This window comes from Oncorhynchus keta, chromosome 33, assembly GCF_023373465.1.
Source record: "Oncorhynchus keta strain PuntledgeMale-10-30-2019 chromosome 33, Oket_V2, whole genome shotgun sequence".
In the NCBI taxonomy this organism is placed as follows: domain Eukaryota; kingdom Metazoa; phylum Chordata; class Actinopteri; order Salmoniformes; family Salmonidae; genus Oncorhynchus; species Oncorhynchus keta.
The window spans coordinates 22,854,276-22,874,586 of NC_068453.1; the positions used below are offsets into that span (position 1 = coordinate 22,854,276).

Genomic DNA, 20,311 nt, shown 5'->3' on the forward strand with positions numbered 1-20,311 from the left:
TCAATAGTACATTGCCCTCTGACCCTAACTCTATAAATTGAAGGGTCAAACAAGCAAACAAGCAAAATGATAGGATTAGGGAATGTCACAAGGTAAAGGAAACAGAGCAACTATTTGACAGGGAATGAGGCCATAAGTAAACACAGCTTTCACAATCCTTATATCATCACAATAACCTGCTCTTAAAGATATAAGACGAACAATGGGTGTTTATCACAGCCAGGTCTTTCTCATGGCCTTTCATTAGGATAGGGAAAACATCACTTAGACACAGACCACCTGACATTATAAGCTACGCTATTATGTGTGTGTCTTTCTGTGTGGGTATATGTGTGCATATGTGTGTGTTTATGTGCCTCACTGCCTCTCTGGGGGTGTCTCTGTGTGAGTGGGTGTGTGTGTGTGCGTGCGTGCATGTGTGCGCATGTATGTGTAATGGTATTATATTACCAACTACAGTTACTTATAGGCCTGTTTTACCTCCCCCTGCGGAAAACAACCTAGTCCTCTGTTGTGTTGCACTTACAGTGATAGCACTGTCTCCTTGAGCTGGAACAAACATGGACATGCTGTAATCATGGGCAGAACAGTGTGCTGAGACATAAACAAGGCCAGGGAGCGACAGTGTAATTGCTAGATTGTGGGAAAGTTCTCTGAATCAAAATACACAGCATGGACAGGGGATATTGTGGAGAACAGTCTGACCTCCTCCAGGTAGACAAAGGCAGTTCACTTCATTCTTTGAATGGGCAGTGGATTAATATGTGTTTTATTATACTTAGGGCTTCTGAAGTAGACTTGAACTGAAAAAGCAACTTTTATGGTGTGGTGTCTTGTGGGGTAGAAACTTAACGGGTAACTTTAGACATGTAGTCAGCCTGGAACGCTCATGCTGGGGTAGTCTACTAAACTATATGGATTTTTTTTTTAAAGGTCATACCAAAGATAAAATTCCAAATCAAATAGCTAAATTAAAACTCCTTGAAGTATAAAAATAATATTTGATGAAAAAAATGTTTTGGCCTTACTGCTATTAGCCCATTCAAACGCATTGAATAACAGATTCACTACATGGAACAACAGGTAGTCCCCCCACCAAAATAAAATCTAAAGAAGTTTGTTCTGAAGTGTCTGTCCTATATCTGAGAGATACCCCTTATTTTTGGCACTAAACATTCTCCATATATACTTAAATATTTTAAACTGGTACCGGGGACCTTCAGACACGTCTTGAGAGGCCTGTGGGTGTCCTAGAGTAGAACAACCGAAATGTACAGTACGTGTTGGTGAGATCATAATATTTGGACTCTACAGAAGATTTTGTGAGAAGAACGATTTTCGGGATGTCTCATGGTCTGACAAACACCACTTTAGCTCTGTCACCCTTCACCCTGCAGATGCGGAAGTGCGAAATCGGCGAATAGAGACTCATCCAATGCAACAAAAAAAAACAGATCTCTCTTAAACTAACAGATTTTACGGGATTTTTAAAATTACGCTAGTTTGATTTATGCGGGGGCTCATTGAGGGCTTGATGATTAGTTGACAAGTTGATCAGGTGTGCTCACAAAAAAATGTGAGCTGTTGAGGGTACTGAAGGACGAGTTGGGAAAAACTGGTTTAGAGGAGAGGACTGAGAGCAGGTAGCTCTGTTCGCATGTTTGTGTTGCTGAATATTTACATTTTATTCATTATTGATTCTTTAGGTTGTAAACTTCATAGGCAATAAAGCTATTTTGTTTTGACTTTACCCTGTCTCATGAGCCTCTGTAGTGGAAGCCTAGATCTGGTCAGTGGCAGCACTTCTCTCCCCATGCTGACACAATGGCTTTAACCTGGCTTTATAGCTTTGAAAAAATGAAACTAAACAGAAATTATTTTCAATCTATGACAAATTTGACCATGAATAACACTAAGCAGAATGACACATCAAATGTGACTGCAGAGGGGGTTTAGACGGACAGTGGAATCTTGAGCAGGTTATATTATAGAGCAGTACACTATGGCTAAAAGCCTGAGTGAACAGATGATACACCTGAAGGACAGCATCATCCATCTAAGAGTAATATTTTCCACCATTGTGACTCAATTTGACCTCGGAACGGAATGCTCTCAAGGGGACTGTCTGCAGGCCTGCCTGCCTGGTCAGCCACAGAACTCGCAAGATGAAGAGGTGACAATATAAGAGGCTCCATGACATTAATTGTAGCCCTCCCTCTAGTGTTCAGAGTACCTTGCTACTTATGTAATGCCCCATTCATAAATCAACATCAGCCTGCTGGGAAATGAGATGCGGACTCAGTTCTGGATTTGGAAGTGTAAAAGGGGTCCTTGCTAAAATTGTTAAGGCAAGGGTAAAGGTTTGGATTAGGGTTTGGCAAGGGTTATGATTAAGGTTAGGGGTTATGGTTTAGGACGGGGATGGCCCAAGGATATTGGATTGTTTTGTATTTTTTTGTATGTTTTATAGGGCAGTCGGAAAACAGGAATTCACTGCAGTTTGTAAATCTGTCTTTCTCCCAACAAATCCTAGCATTGCTTGTGTGTTGCTAGCAATTAGCTAAGAGTCATACTAATTTCTCTCCACTTTTAAAGCAGATTATTCCTCCTCTGTTGACATTGTTGGGCAATGTCACCCATACTAGCTACCTAATCTCTGTCCTCTGAGACTTGTGGACTGGGTTTGGGTGTTCCATAAGCGCTGATCTACAACATATTCAAATAGTGTCATATAGCTATTATCTAATCACTCACAAAGCTCGCCTACTGAGTAATATCATATTCCAATAGATGTCACAACACTTTGACCCTAAATGTCCAACCCCTGCAATCAGTACGTCTACACGAAAAAAAAGTAATCAATTCTATTTGAATGTAACAGGACAGGTAATTAATCACTGCTATAGTTGTTATTGTAACGGCTGTCGTGGGAACCCCCCCCCCAAAGGTGCGGACTCCGGCCGCGAAACCTAAACCTATAGTGGAGGGTCTGGGTGGGTGTCTGTCCGCGGTGGCGGCTCTGGCGTGGGACGTGGACCCCACTCCACCATAGTCCTTCTCCGCCTCTCTACCCGCCTCCGTGGCCTCTTTAACGCGGCGACCCTCGCCTCCGACCTCGGACTGAGGACCCAAGCCACGGATCCCGAATGGACGGGAGATTCCGGCAGCACCGGACGGCAACTCCGGAGTGAAGGGCAGCTCCGGCAGCTCCTGGCTGACCGGCGACTCCGGCAGCTCCGGACTGACCGGAGACTCTGGCAGCTCCGGACAGGAGGGAGACTCCGCAGACTCCGGCAGCTCCAGACAGGCGGGAGACTCCTGCAGCTCCGGACAGGCGGGAGACTCCGGCAACTCCGGACAGGCGGGAGACTCCGGCAGCTCGGGACAGGCGGGAGACTCCGGCAGCTCGGGACAGGCGGGAGACTCCGGCAGCTCAGGACAGGCGGGAGACTCCGGCAGCTCGGGACAGGCGGGAGACTCCGGCAGCTCGGGACAGACGGGAGACTCCGGCAGCTCGGGACAGGCGGGAGACTCCAGCAGCTCGGGACAGGCGCGGGAGACTCCAGCAGCTCGGGACAGATGGGAGACTCCGGCAGCTCGGGACAGACGGGAGACTCTGGCAGCGCTGGGCAGGAGGAAGACTCTGGCAGTGCTGGACAAGCGGGAGCACCTGTAGGGAGGAGACGGAGAGACAGCCTGGTGCGGGGGGGCTGCCACCGGAGGGCTGTTGCGTGGAGGCGGCACAGGATAGACCGGACCGTGGAGGCGGCACCGGATAGACCGGACCGTGGAAGCGCACTGGAGGTCTCGAGCACCGAGCCTGCCCAACCCTACTTGGCTGAATGCTCCCCGTAGCCAGGCCAGTGCGGCGAGGTGGAATAGCCCGCACTGGGCTGTGCTGGTGAACCGGGGACACCATGCGTAGGGCTGGTGCCATGTACACCGGCCGGAGGAGATGCACTGGAGACCAGATGCGCTGAGCCGGCTTTATGGCACCTGGCTCAATGCCCACTCTAGCCCGGCCGATACGAGGCGCTGCAATGTACCGCACCGGGCTCTGCACACGCACTGGGGAAACCGTGCGCCTCACGGAATAACATGGTGCCTGCCCGGTCCCTCCATCTCCATGGTAAGCACGGGGAGTTGGCTCAGGTCTCCTACCTGACTTTTTGGGGCTGCCTCTCGCCGCCGTGCAGCCTCCTCATACCACCACCTCTCGGCTTTCGCTGCCTCCAGCTCAGCCTTGGGGCGGCGATATATTCTCCAGCCTGTCCCCAGGGTCCCTTGCCGTCCAGAATCTCCTCCCATGTCCAGGAGTCCTGCGATCGCTGCTGCTGTCCGTTACCACCCTGCTTGGTCCTTTGGTGGTGGGTGGTTCTGTAACGGCTGTCGTGAGAAGAAGGTGAGGACCAAAGCGCAGCGTGGTGAGTGTTCATCTTACCCCCCCCCCCCTTAAAAGATTTAGATGCACTATTGTAAAGTGGCTGTTCCACTGGATGTCATAAGGTGAATGCACCAATTTGTAAGTCGCTCTGGATAAGAGCGTCTGCTAAATGACTTAAATGTAAATGTAAATGTAATTTAATGAAAACTGAACACTGAATAACAAAACAACAAAGAAACAACCGGAACAGTTCTGTCTGGTGTCGACACACAAAGACTGAAAACAACCACTCACAAAACACAATGGAAAACAGGCTACCTAAATATGGTTCTCAATCCGGGACAACGATTGACAGCTGCCTCTGATTGAGAACCATACCAGGCCAAACACAGAAATAGAAAATCATAGAAAAACTAACATAGACAACCCACCCAACTCACGCCCTGACCATACTAAAACAAAAGAAAAAACAAAGGAACTAAGGTCAGAACGTGACAGTTATGATGTATATAGTGCTATTTCTATTGTTTTAATTACCATTTTCATTATTTTATTTCACTAGTTTTACCACTGAGCTGTGGTTTATTTCACCAGTGGTTTTACCACTGAGCTGTGGCTTGTTTTCTTCCTGATAACACATTCAGTATTTCACAACCTAATTTCAAAACGTACAATATCTACAGGAACAGAGGATATGAATCATTGGCATTGAACACAATTGTGTGTGTGCTTCTTCTGTACCTTTGTTTGTGTCTGCTGTACATTCTGATAATATAATGCAGTGAATCGCTGTTCATACTGCATCACACCCATGTCATCCTCGTATCTTGTCACACCAACACCAAATAAGACATCTTGCACCATTATTCCATACAGCACTCTTGGAGGCCATGCACTACCACCCTTTCCCTGCAGTCTCCACCTTGGCTGGTTATATGTAAAGGTCAGCAAAGGAGAACCCTGACACAGCAGTCTGTTATCCCACTGCAGATGAAATATTCACAGGAAGAGATCCCCCCCCACCCCTCCCTGTCATGTGGAGAGTGGATCTCCAGGCAGTGCAGATATTCATAGTCACAATTGACTCTCATACTGACTGCAGAAGGTGAGGAATCCCATCACAACAAACAAATACTTCATTATGACTTCAGATCAAAAACAGTTATTACCATGCAACCACTAAGACTCGAGCATCACACCACAAATAATGTATTTCTACAAGTGAACAAGCAGAAAGTGTTATATTTCCGTGACACATTGATGACGCGACATCCAAAACATACTGTCTACTGTGAGTGGCCAGACAGTGTTCTACCTTGTGCCGTAAGCACCTGGTGATGAGTAATGTTCACCTGTCAGGTCAATAAATCAATGCCTGTCACAAAGGTTCTGTTTATATTTGGAAGTTTCTGAGCTGTCAGCAGTAAGTCACCTTATAACAACAGATCGCCTACCCTGTAACAACGCCCTGTAACAATGGATAATCTAATATTCCCCCTCCATGACTTACTTTGAGGAAAAATGTACTTACTATGACTGGGATGTGGTTGTCCCACCGAGCCATCTTAAGATGAATGCACTAACTGTAAGTCGGTGTGGTTACGAGTGTCTGCTAACGGACTAAAGTGTACAAATAAAAAATAATAATAAAGTGATGGACTAATTTCACTGACAAATCTGTATTGCTCTAAGGTTAGTTAATGTTTAGTCTCTAAAAGATAAGACAAGGAATAAAATCCTGCATTTATATTCTGAGGATTAGTTCCTACACTGAGTGACTCACTGTTGCCATATAAACGAAGACAGGACCATAATACAAGGAATCATTTCCTGCATTTACATTCCGAGGATTGGCACATGGGTCATTCTATGAAAATGGTGGCTTTCCTTTCCTCACCTTAAGCACCAGGGAAAACACTTAAGTGTCAGATAATGACACAAAATGTTTGTTTTAATTTAAGTGTTTTGTGTTAATAGACAGTATATACAGGGCGTTCTGAAAGTATTCAGACCCCTTGACTTTTTCCACATTTTGTTAATTTACAGCCTTATTCTAAAATGGATTAAATCCATTTTTCTCCTCATCAATGTAGTTTGATGGGGGGAAACAAACTATTTAATGCATTTTAGAATAAGGCTGTAACATAACTAAATGTGGGAAAAGTCAAGGGGTCTGAATACTTTCAGAATGCTCTGTATATAGTACAACATGCTCAATACCATGAAATTGGCTTGTCCTACTCCCTAGGGTCATCAATGAGTTGTGGTTTAGTGACATATTTTGAGTAAAAATATATATTTCTCTCGCACCTTAAAATATAATATAAAAGTATTTAGTGGACTACTTCAACTAAAATATCAACTAAATAGTATAATTTACAAGGAATAGCTGTCCCTCAATTTCATGTCACTTGTGTTACCCCGTTATAGATGACCACTTTGAAAACAATTCAACATCTTTGCCAACTTCTTCCTGGGTCAAAGGTTCATTGGAGGCAGGGCTGTTTTGAAAGGAACATGGTGGGTCTTCACTCTCTCTCATTTGAGCAATTTTAAGATTGATATGGTAATTTCATGCTAAACCTTAAAGACATGGTCCGGAACTTTGGCAACTAGCATGTTTTTTTTGTAACCTCCCGCTTTGGCCAATGTGGCCAGTTTATACATGCATAATCCAGGAGCAGAATTACAGTCTCACCTTGATTTGCCACAAAATCTCTAGTTGAAAGTGACTGTTTCTGGAAACTGTGCAACAACATTTTCTCTTTTCCCCCATGCAATTCGAGTTTCAGGCAATGAGATTCAGCCCCTCGCCATTTGAGTGACAGCTAGCAAGATGCACACAGCAGGTCGAGAGAGCAATGACACATCGGGGACCGCTTTTGGCTAATGAGTGCTACTTTCAGAACTACTACCAAATAAGTACCGGAGTGTTACACTGTTTATAGTAAAGGGAAAGGAAAGTTGATTACAATAATTTACAAACACAGCTGTAGCTCGGCCACCTTCCACCGCAGATGTGGAAGGCCGACATAGGTGGATGCCGTAGATTGAAACGCAGCCCATGAAAAAAGCCAGATATCTACAGTGCCTTGCGAAAGTATTCGGCCCCCTTGAACTTTGCGACCTTTTGCCACATTTCAGGCTTCAAACATAAAGATATAAAACTGTATTTTTTTGTGAAGAATCAACAGCAAGTGGGACACAATCATGAAGTGGAACGACATTTATTGGATATTTCAAACTTTTTTAACAAATCAAAAACTGAAAAATTGGGCGTGCAAAATTATTCAGCCCCTTTACTTTCAGTGCAGCAAACTCTCTCCAGAAGTTCAGTGAGGATCTCTGAATGATCCAATGTTTACCTAAATGACTAATGATGATAAATACAATCCACCTGTGTGTAATCAAGTCTCCGTATAAATGCACCTGCACTGTGATAGTCTCAGAGGTCCGTTAAAAGCGCAGAGAGCATCATGAAGAACAAGGAACACACCAGGCAGGTCCAAGATACTGTTGTGAAGAAGTTTAAAGCCGGATTTGGATACAAAAATATTTCCCAAGCTTTAAACATCCCAAGGAGCACTGTGCAAGCGATAATATTGAAATGGAAGGAGTATCAGACCACTGCAAATCTACCAAGACCTGGCCGTCCCTCTAAACTTTCAGCTCATACAAGGAGAAGACTGATCAGAGATGTAGCCAAGAGGCCCATGATCACTCTGGATGAACTGCAGAGATCTACACCTGAGGTGGGAGACTCTGTCCATAGGACAACAATCAGTCATGTATTGCACAAATCTGGCCTTTATGGAAGAGTGGCAAGAAGAAAGCCATTTCTTAAAGATATCCATAAAAAGTGTTGTTTAAAGTTTGCCACAAGCCACCTGGGAGACACACCAAACATGTGGAAGAAGGTGCTCTGGTCAGATGAAACCAAAATTGAACTTTTTGGCAACAATGCAAAACGTTATGTTTGGCGTAAAAGCAACACAGCTCATCACCCTGAACACATCATCCCCACTGTCAAACATGGTGGTGGCAGCATCATGGTTTGGGCCTGCTTTTCTTCAGCAGGGACAGGGAAGATGGTTCAAATTGATGGGAAGATGGATGGAGCCAAATACAGGACCATTCTGGAAGAAAACCTGATGGAGTCTGCAAAAGACCTGAGACTGGGACAGAGATTTGTCTTCCAACAAGACAATGATCCAAAACATAAAGCAAAATCTACAATGGAATGGTTCAAAAATAAACATATCCAGGTGTTAGAATGGCCAATCAAAGTCCAGACCTGAATCCAATCGAGAATCTGTGGAAAGAACTGAAAACTGCTGTTCACAAATGCTCTCCATCCAACCTCACTGAGCTCGAGCTGTTTTGCAAGGAGGAATGGGGAAAAATGTCAGTCTCTCGATGTGCAAAACTGATAGAGACATACCCCAAGCGACTTACAGCTGTAATCGCAGCAAAAGGTGGCACTACAAAGTATTAACTTAAGGGGGCTGAATAATTTTGCACGCCCAATTTTTCAGATTTGTTAAAAAAGTTAAAAATATCCAATAAATGTCGTTCCACTTCATGATTGTGTCCCACTTGTTGATTCTTCACAAAAAAATACAGTTTTATATCTTTATGTTTGAAGCCTGAAATGTGGCAAAAGGTCGCAAAGTTCAAGGGGGCCGAATACTTTCGCAAGGCATTGTATCTTAAATTGACAGATTTTGATGGGGATTTTTTTTGTTACTTAGATTGATGCACAAGTGCGTCAATAGAAACTTAAGAATTACGTGATTTAATAACAATTGAAGAAGTGTGGTTTGAGCTACTGTGGCCGACAGCTATTCCATCTGGCCTGCAAATTTGTCACTGGTGTTATTATAAAAGAATATATATAGTTTAAAGTAAATTACTAATCAAAACATATTCTTAATATTATCATTAACCTTATGTCTGATTATATATGCAAATTAAATAGTCAATTTACATGGAAAGCCCGAGTTGTAATTAAAATATATGTAACACCAGTGACAAAAAGGGAAGGCATAATTTTCAGGGAAATGTAACAAATTAAAATGCATTAAGCTGTCATTTATGGTGATTTACAATGTTACGGGGTGTTAACTATTATCTGACTAAGTTTTGGTTAAAAACATTTTTATTTTTAATTGCTGGTCAAAAGCCATTATTTTCATGGAACGACCCCCACTGAGTGGCTCACTGTTGCCATATAAACAAAGACTGAACAATAAAACCATTGTGACATACTGGCCCCTAAAGACAAGCATGGCCCTGACATACAGGTATCCATCTACTCCGACAGAGCAAGGGTGTCAATAAACAAAACAAGTGTGTCGTGTCCCCTCCCCAGATACACAACAGCACAGACACATTCACAGGAGTCTTACTCAACTTGTTTTATTTACAGGAGCCACATATGCAAATGCATTGTTTTTTCCCCCCATATAATTTCAGACACCGGTAATACACAATTATCTTTGCCTTTTTCACATGAAGAGTTGACTAACCAGAGACATGGAAGCCATTCTCAATCTAAAGGCCAGACGCTTGGATGACGAATCATTGATATTTCATTCCAAATCCCTTAGAGAAGGTAACAAATAAATTGGAACATTCTCTGACTTTCTCCCCTCTTTCAGGATGTTGGTTGAATTAAACATGAATACACTAGCAGTAGAGAATTGTAGAAAAGATAAGGGTGAGGACAGAGTTTGGGAAAATAAATGAAACACCACCTACCAGAATATGTAGCTAGCAAGAAAGAGATCAAACAAAATGGCACAACAAAAATATTTTTACTACAACATAACATTTACAGAAAAGCAGTACAGAAGCAACACAAGCCTGTGAGGATCTCAGCAATGAAGTGACGATGATAGTATTTCGTGCCTCGTTGTTTCATGTCAGAATTGGGTGTACATTTCCCCCCCATCAACACCCCAAAAGTGATACTTCTCAATATCAATACGGATCAAACTAGTTAGAACAGTCATGTTCTGAGCTTGGTTAAGTACATGCTTTATATGAAGTATCATAGAATGGGGAAAAAAAGAGACATCTGAAAAAAAAAATAGAATAAAAATCGACATTAAAAGAAAATGAAAAGAACGCCATTATCCCCAGAAGGGCGTCGTAACAGACACCCGTACCTCCCTAATCTGAGCTTCTGCCAAGGACTTGCAAACACAGGGCTTCCGAACCCACAACTTCAACTGTCTGAGGGAAACAAAGGTTACGGTAAATTCAACAAGAGACTAGGCGGCAAAACCTCAAGTGGACATTTTTCAAATGGGTGGGTATTTGGTGGCTGTGTCACAAACTCCCTCAATTTATTGACCTTTGAATAAACTGACCCATTGTATGACTGTGGGTCCAGGGCGATTTTCTATGTTTGTAACCCCTCGGGGGTGTGCCGAGACTTGTCACCCCCCCCCCGCAGAAAAACAGAAAGCATCAGCCTCTGTCCATGCATTCGAGCAGTGAGCCGGGACAAAAACAAAACACATTGCCATGTGTCATAAAATCACCAGAGGGCTGCAGTAGTCTTGTTTTCTTTTAAATATATTCTTTACCGTTATTTTTTTGCTTGCTTTTATCTTGTTTTTTTGTGTTTTAAAGACTGTGTCCTTTAAATGCAAATAAAGGAGATCATCTTAGGTTGTGATAACATCCAGTGCCCGTCTTTTCTTCTATACCTCAATGCTGTTTCCCGCGTAAAGCCTGGTCCATGTCCGAGCTGCAAGGTGCACAGAGAGGGGGTTCATTAACTACAGGTATTAGCATTCTTCTTGAAGGAATGTCTTGCTATCTCTGAATTGATTTGACCTGCAGTGGCACTTTAGGAGGCTGAAGTGAAGAGCACTACAAGAGCAGTAAGTAATTGGTTCCTTCTCACAATCACTGCCTCTGTTTAAAACAAGGCTTTGTTCACATTCAGAGATAGGTACTCTTGATCAGGATGCAAAATCATTTAAATGCCAAGGGGTGAGAATTTAAACTGAGTTCACTTCAAAACATGACACGTGCGTGAGCTGTCTCACCTGTCTCAATGGCTTGGGCTTCGTTTGATTTCCACTGCTCTGCAACATCGTTTGCAAGTGGGTCATCAGGGTTAGGAGCGCTTAATAATGCTTGGATTGATAGCAGCACTGTGCGGATCTGCAAAGCGGGGGACCACTTATCTGTGAGAGAAAAAGAAAACGGTGGAGGAAGGAGTCATACTTTGAGTCAGGACATGACTGTGACCAATGATAACTGAATCCTGATAACTCACCTTTCAAGATGTCTAGGCATATCCTACCCAGCTTGTCCACATTGGGATGGTAGATTTTGGTCATGAATCGCACTTTGGGAGCTGCCATGGGATATTCTTCTGGCAGAAAGAGTTCAAGTTTAAAGGTGCCTCCTTCGAAAGGGGAGTCCTGGGGTCCTGAAATCACCACATGGAAGTAGCGTGCATTCGCCTCATCGGGCTCTGCCTTTATTCCAGGAACGGGTTCGGCCAGCAAGCGCTGAGTCTCCTGAACACAGACAGAGATACAGATTGAGACATGCAGGTAGCTAGACAAACACATGCAAACAGAAACGTGTCATGTTCATGTTTGAAGTGAACCCAGTTTAAATTGTCTCAAGCAGAATGCGACACATGTAGCGAGACTGATAAGCACCAACAACCAGATGTCAGGTCAGGGTCAATAGTTACCAAGGTTTTGGACAACTATGTTTAGGTGCAAGGACAGCCATCCATACATTCAAGGTCAGGTTTGACATTCTGTTTCTGAACTTTCTGGGGGCAAAGAACATCCACTCGGTCTTGTCTCTTTCAAGAGCACAAAATGGTCACTCGCCCAGTGTTTTTAAATCCTCAGCTAAGAGCTCATAGGATATATTATATTGCAGTTTAATTAAAGGTGAAATAAAAAATATATAATAATTACATGCCTGGATGTGAACTTGCTGCAAAGTCTGTTTTTTGTGAATTATTCTGAAGCCTAGTGAGAACCAACATGTAACATCTTCATGGTATGACCGTCACTCTGATGTAAATAGATTTATTAACAATAACTTTCAAATAGAACTCTAATAGCCCCATGTAAACTATAACACCCACTGTAAAACGTTTGTCTTCTCGGTTTTTGTATTCAACAACTAGGCAAGTCAGTAAATTAGGCCAGTTGAGTAGGCTGATAATTGAATGTTTCTGTCAAACATTTGTTTTTGTAGCCACCTAGTTAGTATGTGTGACAAACTATTGTCCCATGTCTCTTCATTCATTTCTGACACAGAACTCCTGCAAGACAAACAAGATCTCCTGATCATTGGGCCTAGACACAGTTTGAGAGAAATACCTGCACTGCCACCGGTTTCTATACTACAGCCAAGTTAGCTTCATACACAGTAAATCAAGCAAGTAAATGTGAGTTTATAATGCATACTCCGGAGTCCAGTAGTACAGCAAGTTCTACCAATATCTAACTAGCTAAATCTGCTAGCTGTATGTACGTTGCTAATGTTAGCTAGCAGTGCCAGTCGAGTGTCACTGTTGAGATCGTTAACTTGAGACCATAGCAAGGTTACTTCAATACATATATATACCAAGAAAATTATTAATTTCAACACAAACAGACAATTAAGCAGACTTGGGCCTATTCAGCAGGAAGGATAATACATTTGACCAAACATTCCTCTGACTGGGGGCTGAGCCTGAGACACAGTACAGAGCTAACGGAAGTAACGTTAGCTAGCAAATACATGGCAATGCACGTGCCTAGTCGTATTTTTCTTCGCAACTCAAAGGGGACCGAACTACGGCTTGTGAAGCATTTATCACATGTGTTTTTTGGAATTACCTTTATAATCCTGCGGGGTAGTCCTGCCATCTTGTTTTACTGTATACAGTATTTTTGTATGTTCACTCCGTCGCCGACAAAAATACGCCTTCCGGTGAATGGTGTTGGCCTCTGACGGGATTGTGAATGCTGGGAAATGTATTTTGGTCAACGACCAGCGCGAACATATTTCAATTAAACGACCTTAATGTTCCAGTAGTAGGTGCTTTCGAAATCTTAGAAAATACTATAAATATGAACGTACTCTTTATTGTAATTTCTTTGAATCACAAAAACCTTAAAGATATGGACTGAATTGAAATGAACGTAAAAATGGACAGTTCTCACAATCAATGTAATATTGTTCTGCACCGTATGAGCCAAAGTTTGAGTCCCAGTTGCAGCTTTGTCTTTCTCCCGTTACACTGGTCCCCATTGCAGTGCTCTCCTTCCACAATAACATGCAAATACCCTAACCATGTCTCAGAATTTCATGAAATACAAGGTATTCAGCAAATAGAGAAAATATATATTTCACTGACAGTTTTGGTAATCTGCTTCAAAACAAGTGCGCAACTTCAGATATGTTAATTTTATTTTACAGCACAATTAATTACACCCAAAAACAGTTTGGTATTTGGAGGGTGAGCCAAGCTAATAATTATGTAAGGTATCAATGATTCTGAAGGTAAGAAACTCCTTAACAACTATCGGTCTTTTGGGGGATCTCTCTTTCTGCGTCGTGTATGGTACCTAAGAAAAAAAAGGAACAAAAGTTCAAATGTTCAACATACAGTGGATTCCGAAAGTAAGTACAGCCTTATTCTAAAATGTATTAAGCGATATTCTCTCGATCTATACACAAAATACCCCATAATGACAAAGCAAAAACAGGTTATTTGAAATGTAAAAAATCTGAAATATCACATTTACATAAGTATTCAGACCCTTTACTCTGTACTTTGTTGAAGCACCTTTGGCAGCGATTATAGCTTCGAGTCTACTTAAATATGACGCTATAAGCTTGGCACACCTGTATTTGGGGAGTTTCTCCCATTCTTCTCTGCAGATCCTCTCAAGCTCTGTCAGGTTGGATAGGGAGTGTTGTTGCACAGCGATGTTCAGGTCTCTCCAGAGATGTTCGGTAGTGTTCAAGTCCGGGCTCTGGCTGGCCACTCAAGGACATTCAGAGACTTGTCCTGATGCCACTCCTGCATGGTCTTGGCTGTGTGCTTAAGGTCGTTGTCCTGTTGGAAGGTGAACCTTCACCCCAGTCTGAGGTCCCGAGTGCTCTGGAGCAGGTTTTCATCAAGGATCTCTGTACTTTGCTCCGTTCATCTTTCCCTCAATCCTGACTAGTCTCCCAGTCGCTGCAAAACATCCATACAGTATGAACCTGCCACCACCATGCGTCACCGTAGGCATGGTGCCAGGTTTCCTCCATACGTGACGCTTGCCATTCAGTCCAAAGAGTTCAATCTTGGTTTTATCAGACCAGAGAATCTTGTTTATCATGGCCTAAGAATCCTTTAGGTGCCTTTTGGCAAACTCCAAGCAGACTGACTGTCATGTGCATTTTACTGAGGAGTGGCTTCCGTCTGGCCACCACCATAAAGCCCTGATTGGTGGAGTACTGCCAAGATGGTTGTCCTTCTGAAAGGTTCTCCTTTCTCCAGAGGAACTCTGGAGCTCTGGCAGAGTGACCATTGGGTTATTGGTCACCTACCTGACCAAGGCCCTTCTCCCCCGATTGCTCAGTTTGGCCGAGCAACTAGCTCTAGGAAGAGTCTTGGTGGTTCCAAACTTGTTCCATTTAAGAATGATGGAAGCCACTGTGTTCTTGAGGACCTTCAATTCTGCAGAAATGTGTTGGTACCCTTCCCCAGATCTGTGCCTCTACAGAATCCTGTCTCGAAGCTCTATGGACAATTACTTTGACCTCATGTCTTGGTTTTTGCTCTGACTTGCACTGTCAACTGTGAGACCTTATCTAGACAGGTGTGTGCCTTTCCAAATCATGTCCAATCAATTGAATCTACCACAAGTGGACTCCAATCAAGTTGTAGAAACATCAAGGATGATCAATGGAAACCGAATGCTCCTGAGCTCAATTTCTAGTCTCATAGCAAAGGGTCTTATTTACATAAGGTTTCTGTTTTTTAATAAAAATGCTAACATTTTTAAAAACCTGTTTTCGCTTTGTCATTATGTGGTATTGTGTGTAGATGGATATAATGTTTTTTCCTCAATTTTAGAATAAGGCTAACGTAACAAAATGTGGAAAAGGGGAAGGGGTCTGAATAGCTGCAAATGCACTGTATAGGTGATTTTAAAAAGGACTGAGTGAGGATTGTACCCACCTTCATGCAAGTTTCTCACTCAATACATTCATTTACAAATTAGCAACATAAGGTACATTTTGAATACTTAAAAAGCCCAATGCAAACATTATCTCAATATCAAATCATTTCTGGGTAACAATTAAGTACCTTACTGGGATTATTTTCAATCAAAATTGTCAAAAACAAACAAAAATAGCTTCTTAGCAAGAGCAATTTCTCAAGCAAGAATTTTGCTAGAACTGTCGGAGTGGGGAGGGGAAAACCGAAGCCTCGTTATTGGCAGAGACGTTTGGAACTCTTTCATATTGGTCTATTAACTAATTTACCACCTGGTGATGTAACCAAGCAGGCCAAAACAGGCTGAAATTTCAGGTGACCTTTTCAAACCGCTCTCTTACACAAAAAGAGCATTATCATTTTCACAGCATTCTTCCAACCTCAACATGGAAATATATATAAAACACAGGAAATTACATTTTTGACTGCACTGGGCCTTTAATTCCAAGGAAGTGCCATGTGAGTTCAGTACCAATATTTAATATGGAACAGGTGTGGCTTTATCTATTGCCCTGCTTTGAGCAGTCAACAACATAATTTTCCCCTTCTGAGCATCTTTATAATTTAGACAGTGCCCAGTTAGTACTGACTATCACTAAAGTGATTCAATCATAGAAGGTGTACTTACTGTCCCACTGGGTACCAGCGGTGCTTGGTGGTGTGAAACATTTTGCTCAGCTCCTCGATGGTGGGGGCCTGTTTGTTCTGCAGCACCTCCCTGCCGAGGTGGGCCTTCAGCACCTGGTCATGTGTCTCTGCCGGATTGGTCAGGGGGTCTGGCCGTAGAATGGGCTACAGTGTCACAAATACATAAGCCCAAAACAATCAAGGACCATTTATGCTGTTTTTCAACCTAAGTCGCAGGGCTTATTTTGCCATTTAATAGCCGCCATGATGAGAAAAGGGGCATATTGCTGGCAGGGAAATCGCGGTCTTCCTCAGACATCATGATTTTACAGATCAACCTGCAGGGCTTATTGTGTTTGCAAGTGCAGTATTTACAGTATTTAAGTGGTTTCCTTTTCCTCATCAGCTCTGTTAACGTCAGTATCGGCAAATCCAAGTTCTAATTTCTTACCTGGGTAAGTTCATAAGGAACATCCTCAGAGGGATGGTAGCACACTATGGTCTTCCCATCAGATGTCACACCAATTTCCACCTTACTGCAATGAAGGTGACAAGAAATTAACAAAGTCATCACAATACACACAGTTACAAAATTATGATTTACTGTAACTAAGGCAACATAGCAAGCTATCTACTTACCAATCATCATCAATGGAAGGTCCACGGATAGTTGACTTGTGAAGGACAGGCACAACGCCTGTTGTGGATATATTGGTTTACATAAATCAAAAGGTACAGTATGATGTGATTAATAACAGCCAAGCTAAAGTCACAAGATTGCTAGCTAGCTGGGTTTTCTGCCTCAGAAATGCTTACTAATATATGTGCGCTAACAATAACTATATAGCTAGCTGACAAAATCATATCAGCACTTGAGATTGTGTTCACAAAACGTGTTCCCCAATCTTGCAAGTTTTAAAATAGACAGTACTCACTCACCTGTGCAGTGTTTCAGTTGAGTTACAGTTGAAAACCGTGTAAATAAACAACTCAACCTATTTAAATGACCTGTAGCAGCCATGCTCAACAGAAATGTTGCATTTGTGTATGTACTACACGGAAATAATTCCGTGTGAAAACGTAAATCCTACATTCAGTTCCGCCATACAAACCTTTACGAACAAATCATTTTTCTTTAGCAAAGCCAAAGTAAAAATACAAAAATAAAACAACTGGGGCAGTTTAACTGTCAAATTTATTTTGGGAAACGTATTTATCACATTTGTAGAAATATCTTTTTAGAATTGGAATAGAGTAAACTGAGAAATAATGGAATTTTAACATTTTGCTAATTCGTTAACATGAAACTCCAGTTGCAGCATTGCTCTTAACCTCCATATAATGGCAACTGAACATCGAAAGGGTTACCGATGTGACGTCTTACTGGAACCCTCAGTATTCCACAGCCAATGGAGGGGAAGTCAAATGTATCAGTGAAACTTCAGCCAGAGGTTTTTAACCCATTCACCCAGTCTCCTCTGCTAGAACAGACAATCCTTGATGTTCTTGTTGACTGGGTGCAAAACAAACGGCTCTTTTCACCCACTGCAGCCAGAGGAATGGTCATCACTGACGTAACCCATGAGGTTGCATACTGTTACAGACTGGAAACATTTACAGAGCACAGGTCTGTGTGCTTAAGATTTGAACCGCAATGCAAAACTTCCAAAGCAACAGTGTCTCCAAAATCAGCAGGGGAAGTACAGGAGCCACAACCCTGGCCAAGATGTTCCACAACCATGTGTGAAATTACAGGCTGATTCACACAGACCGAGTGACCGGGTGCTCTTACTGCCAGGAGCAGAAGTGGGTTATGTGCAAGGCCTGCTGTGCCTCTACTAGGGTGAGCTTCCCTGTGTGCCATGGGCGAGGCAGGGGCACCAAAAACCCCTGCAGAGTGCAAGGGTGAGAAGATGGTGCCCTGCATGTCCCTGGGCCGGGTTTGCTGTGAGATGTGCGTGGGAAAGGGCCAGATGTGCTACTTCAAAGAGCTGCAGGTGGACTACCATTGTCATCTCGACAGATACCTGCTAGGTGTCCCAGGCAGCATCCCAGAAGAGAGGATTTCCCATGCCAAAGGGGAGATCCTCCACAATGGCTTGGGCCAAAAGGTGTGCCCCATTAGTACCTTCTCTGTGGAAGAGGTCAACGCAGCCTCATGGAGGATGGTGCGGTCGTCCCACTCCAGCTGCCCCCAGTGCCGCATCATTCAACAGAGACATCCACTGAGTCCAGTATCGCTGGAGGGATACTTCTAGAAGTGTGTTTATTTTTGTAGTAGACCACTCCATCTACTGGCCAGGCTACCCAGAGAGGAGGATCCGTCTCTGGTTATAGAACTGGTAATGCTCAAATCCCAGATAAAAGCTTCCACAAACACATGCGTATGATAACAAACAGATTTTCATCCTTTCCTTTTCAAATATCAGATTTACTACAGTACCAGTCAAAAGTTTGTACACATACTTATTCAAGGATTTTTCTTTATTTTTTATATTTTTTACATTGTAGAATAATAGTGAAGACATCACAATTATATAATAAAACATATGGAATCATGTAGTAACCAAAAATGTGTTAAACCAATCAAAATATGTCTTATATTTTAGATTCTTCAAAGTAGCCACCCTTTGCCTTGACAGCTTTGCACACTCTTGGCATTCTCAAAACCAGCTTCACCTGGAATGCTTTTCCAACAGTCTTGAAGGAGTTCCCACATATGCTGAGCACTTGTTGGCTGCTTTTCCTTCACTCTGCGGTCCAACTCATCCCAAACGATCTCAGCTGGGTCGAGGTCATTTGATTGTGGAGGGCAAGTCATCTGATGCAGCACTCCATCACTCTCCTTCTTGGTCAAATAGCCCTTACACAGCCTGGAGGTGTGTTGAGTCAATGTCCTGTTGAAAAACAAATGATAGTCCCACTAAGAGATAACCAGATGGGATGGTGTATCATTGCAGAATGCTTTGGTAGCTATGCTGGTTAAGTGTGCCTTGAATAGTAAATAAATCACAATGTCACCAGCAAAGCACCCCCACACATTCTCCTCCATGCTTCACGGTAGGAACCACACATGCAGATAATCCGTTCACCTACTCTGCGTCTCAAAGACAAGGCGGTTTGAACCAAAAATCTTAGATTTGGACCAAAGGACAGATTACTCATGTTTCTTGGTCCAAGCAAGTCTCTTGTTCTTTTTGGTGTCCTTTAGTAGTGGTTTCTTTGCAGCAATTCGACTATGAAGGCCTGATTCGCAGTCTCCTCTGAACAGTTGATGTTGAGATGTGTCTGTTCCTTAAACTCAGTGAAGCATTTATTTGGACTGCAATTACTGAGGTGCAGTTAACTCTAATGAACTCATCCTTTGCAGCAGAGGTAACTCTGGGTCTTTCTTTCCTGTGGCTGTCCTCATGAGAGCCAGTTTCATCATAGCGCTTGATGGTTCTTGAGACTGCACTTGAAAAAGAAGTTCTTGAAATTTTCCACATTGACTGACCTTCATGTCTTAAAAGAATGGACTGTCGTTTCTCTTTGCTTATTTGAGCTGTTCTTGCCATAATATTAACTTGGTCTTTTATCAAATAGGGCCATCTTCTGTACACCCCTACCTTGTCACAACACAACTATTTGGCTCAAATGCAGTAAGGAAAGAAATTCCATGTTAAACTTTAAACAAGGCACACCTGTTAATTGAAATGCATTCCAGGTGACTACCTCATGAAGCTGGTTGAGAATACCAAGAGTGTACAAAGCTGTTAAGGCAAAGGGTGGCTATTTTGAAGAATCTCAAATACAAAATAGATTTTGATTTGTTAAACTCTTTGTTTGGTTACCACATGATTCCATATGTGCCATTTCATAATTTTGATGTCGTCACAATTATTCTACAATGTAGAAAATAGTAAAAACAAAGAAAACCCTGGAATGAGTAGGTGTGTCCAAACTTTTGACTGGTACTGTAAATGTTTCACAAGTTGGTAAAATCCTTATTTCTTTACAATTTTTCCCTGATGGGCCTTTCAGTAAATGTTTGAGGAGGTATTTCAGATTTC

The 20,311-nt window shown here is 42.6% G+C and overlaps 2 protein-coding genes across 2 annotated transcripts; both read right to left on the reverse strand.

The window, feature by feature from the left end:
• Nucleotides 1-9,786: 9,786 nt before the first annotated feature.
• On the reverse strand, nt 9,787-13,405 carry LOC118366410 (ubiquitin-conjugating enzyme E2 N-like). Its single transcript, XM_035749056.2, has 4 exons — nt 13,255-13,405; nt 11,679-11,925; nt 11,446-11,586; nt 9,787-11,141 (listed from the first exon to the last, which is right to left on the reverse strand). The coding sequence occupies exons 1-4, from the start codon at nt 13,282-13,284 to the stop codon at nt 11,095-11,097; spliced, it is 465 nt and encodes a 154-aa protein (XP_035604949.1). The 5' UTR covers nt 13,285-13,405; the 3' UTR covers nt 9,787-11,094.
• Nucleotides 13,406-13,806: 401 nt separating this feature from the next.
• Nucleotides 13,807-17,351, reverse strand: LOC118366411 (39S ribosomal protein L42, mitochondrial-like). The gene is made up of 5 exons (XM_035749057.2): nt 17,199-17,351; nt 16,899-16,956; nt 16,711-16,795; nt 16,261-16,424; nt 13,807-13,986 (listed from the first exon to the last, which is right to left on the reverse strand). Exons 1-5 carry the CDS (start codon nt 17,278-17,280, stop codon nt 13,941-13,943), a joined length of 435 nt encoding a protein of 144 aa, XP_035604950.2. The 5' UTR covers nt 17,281-17,351; the 3' UTR covers nt 13,807-13,940.
• Between the last annotated feature and the right edge of the window lie 2,960 nt (nt 17,352-20,311).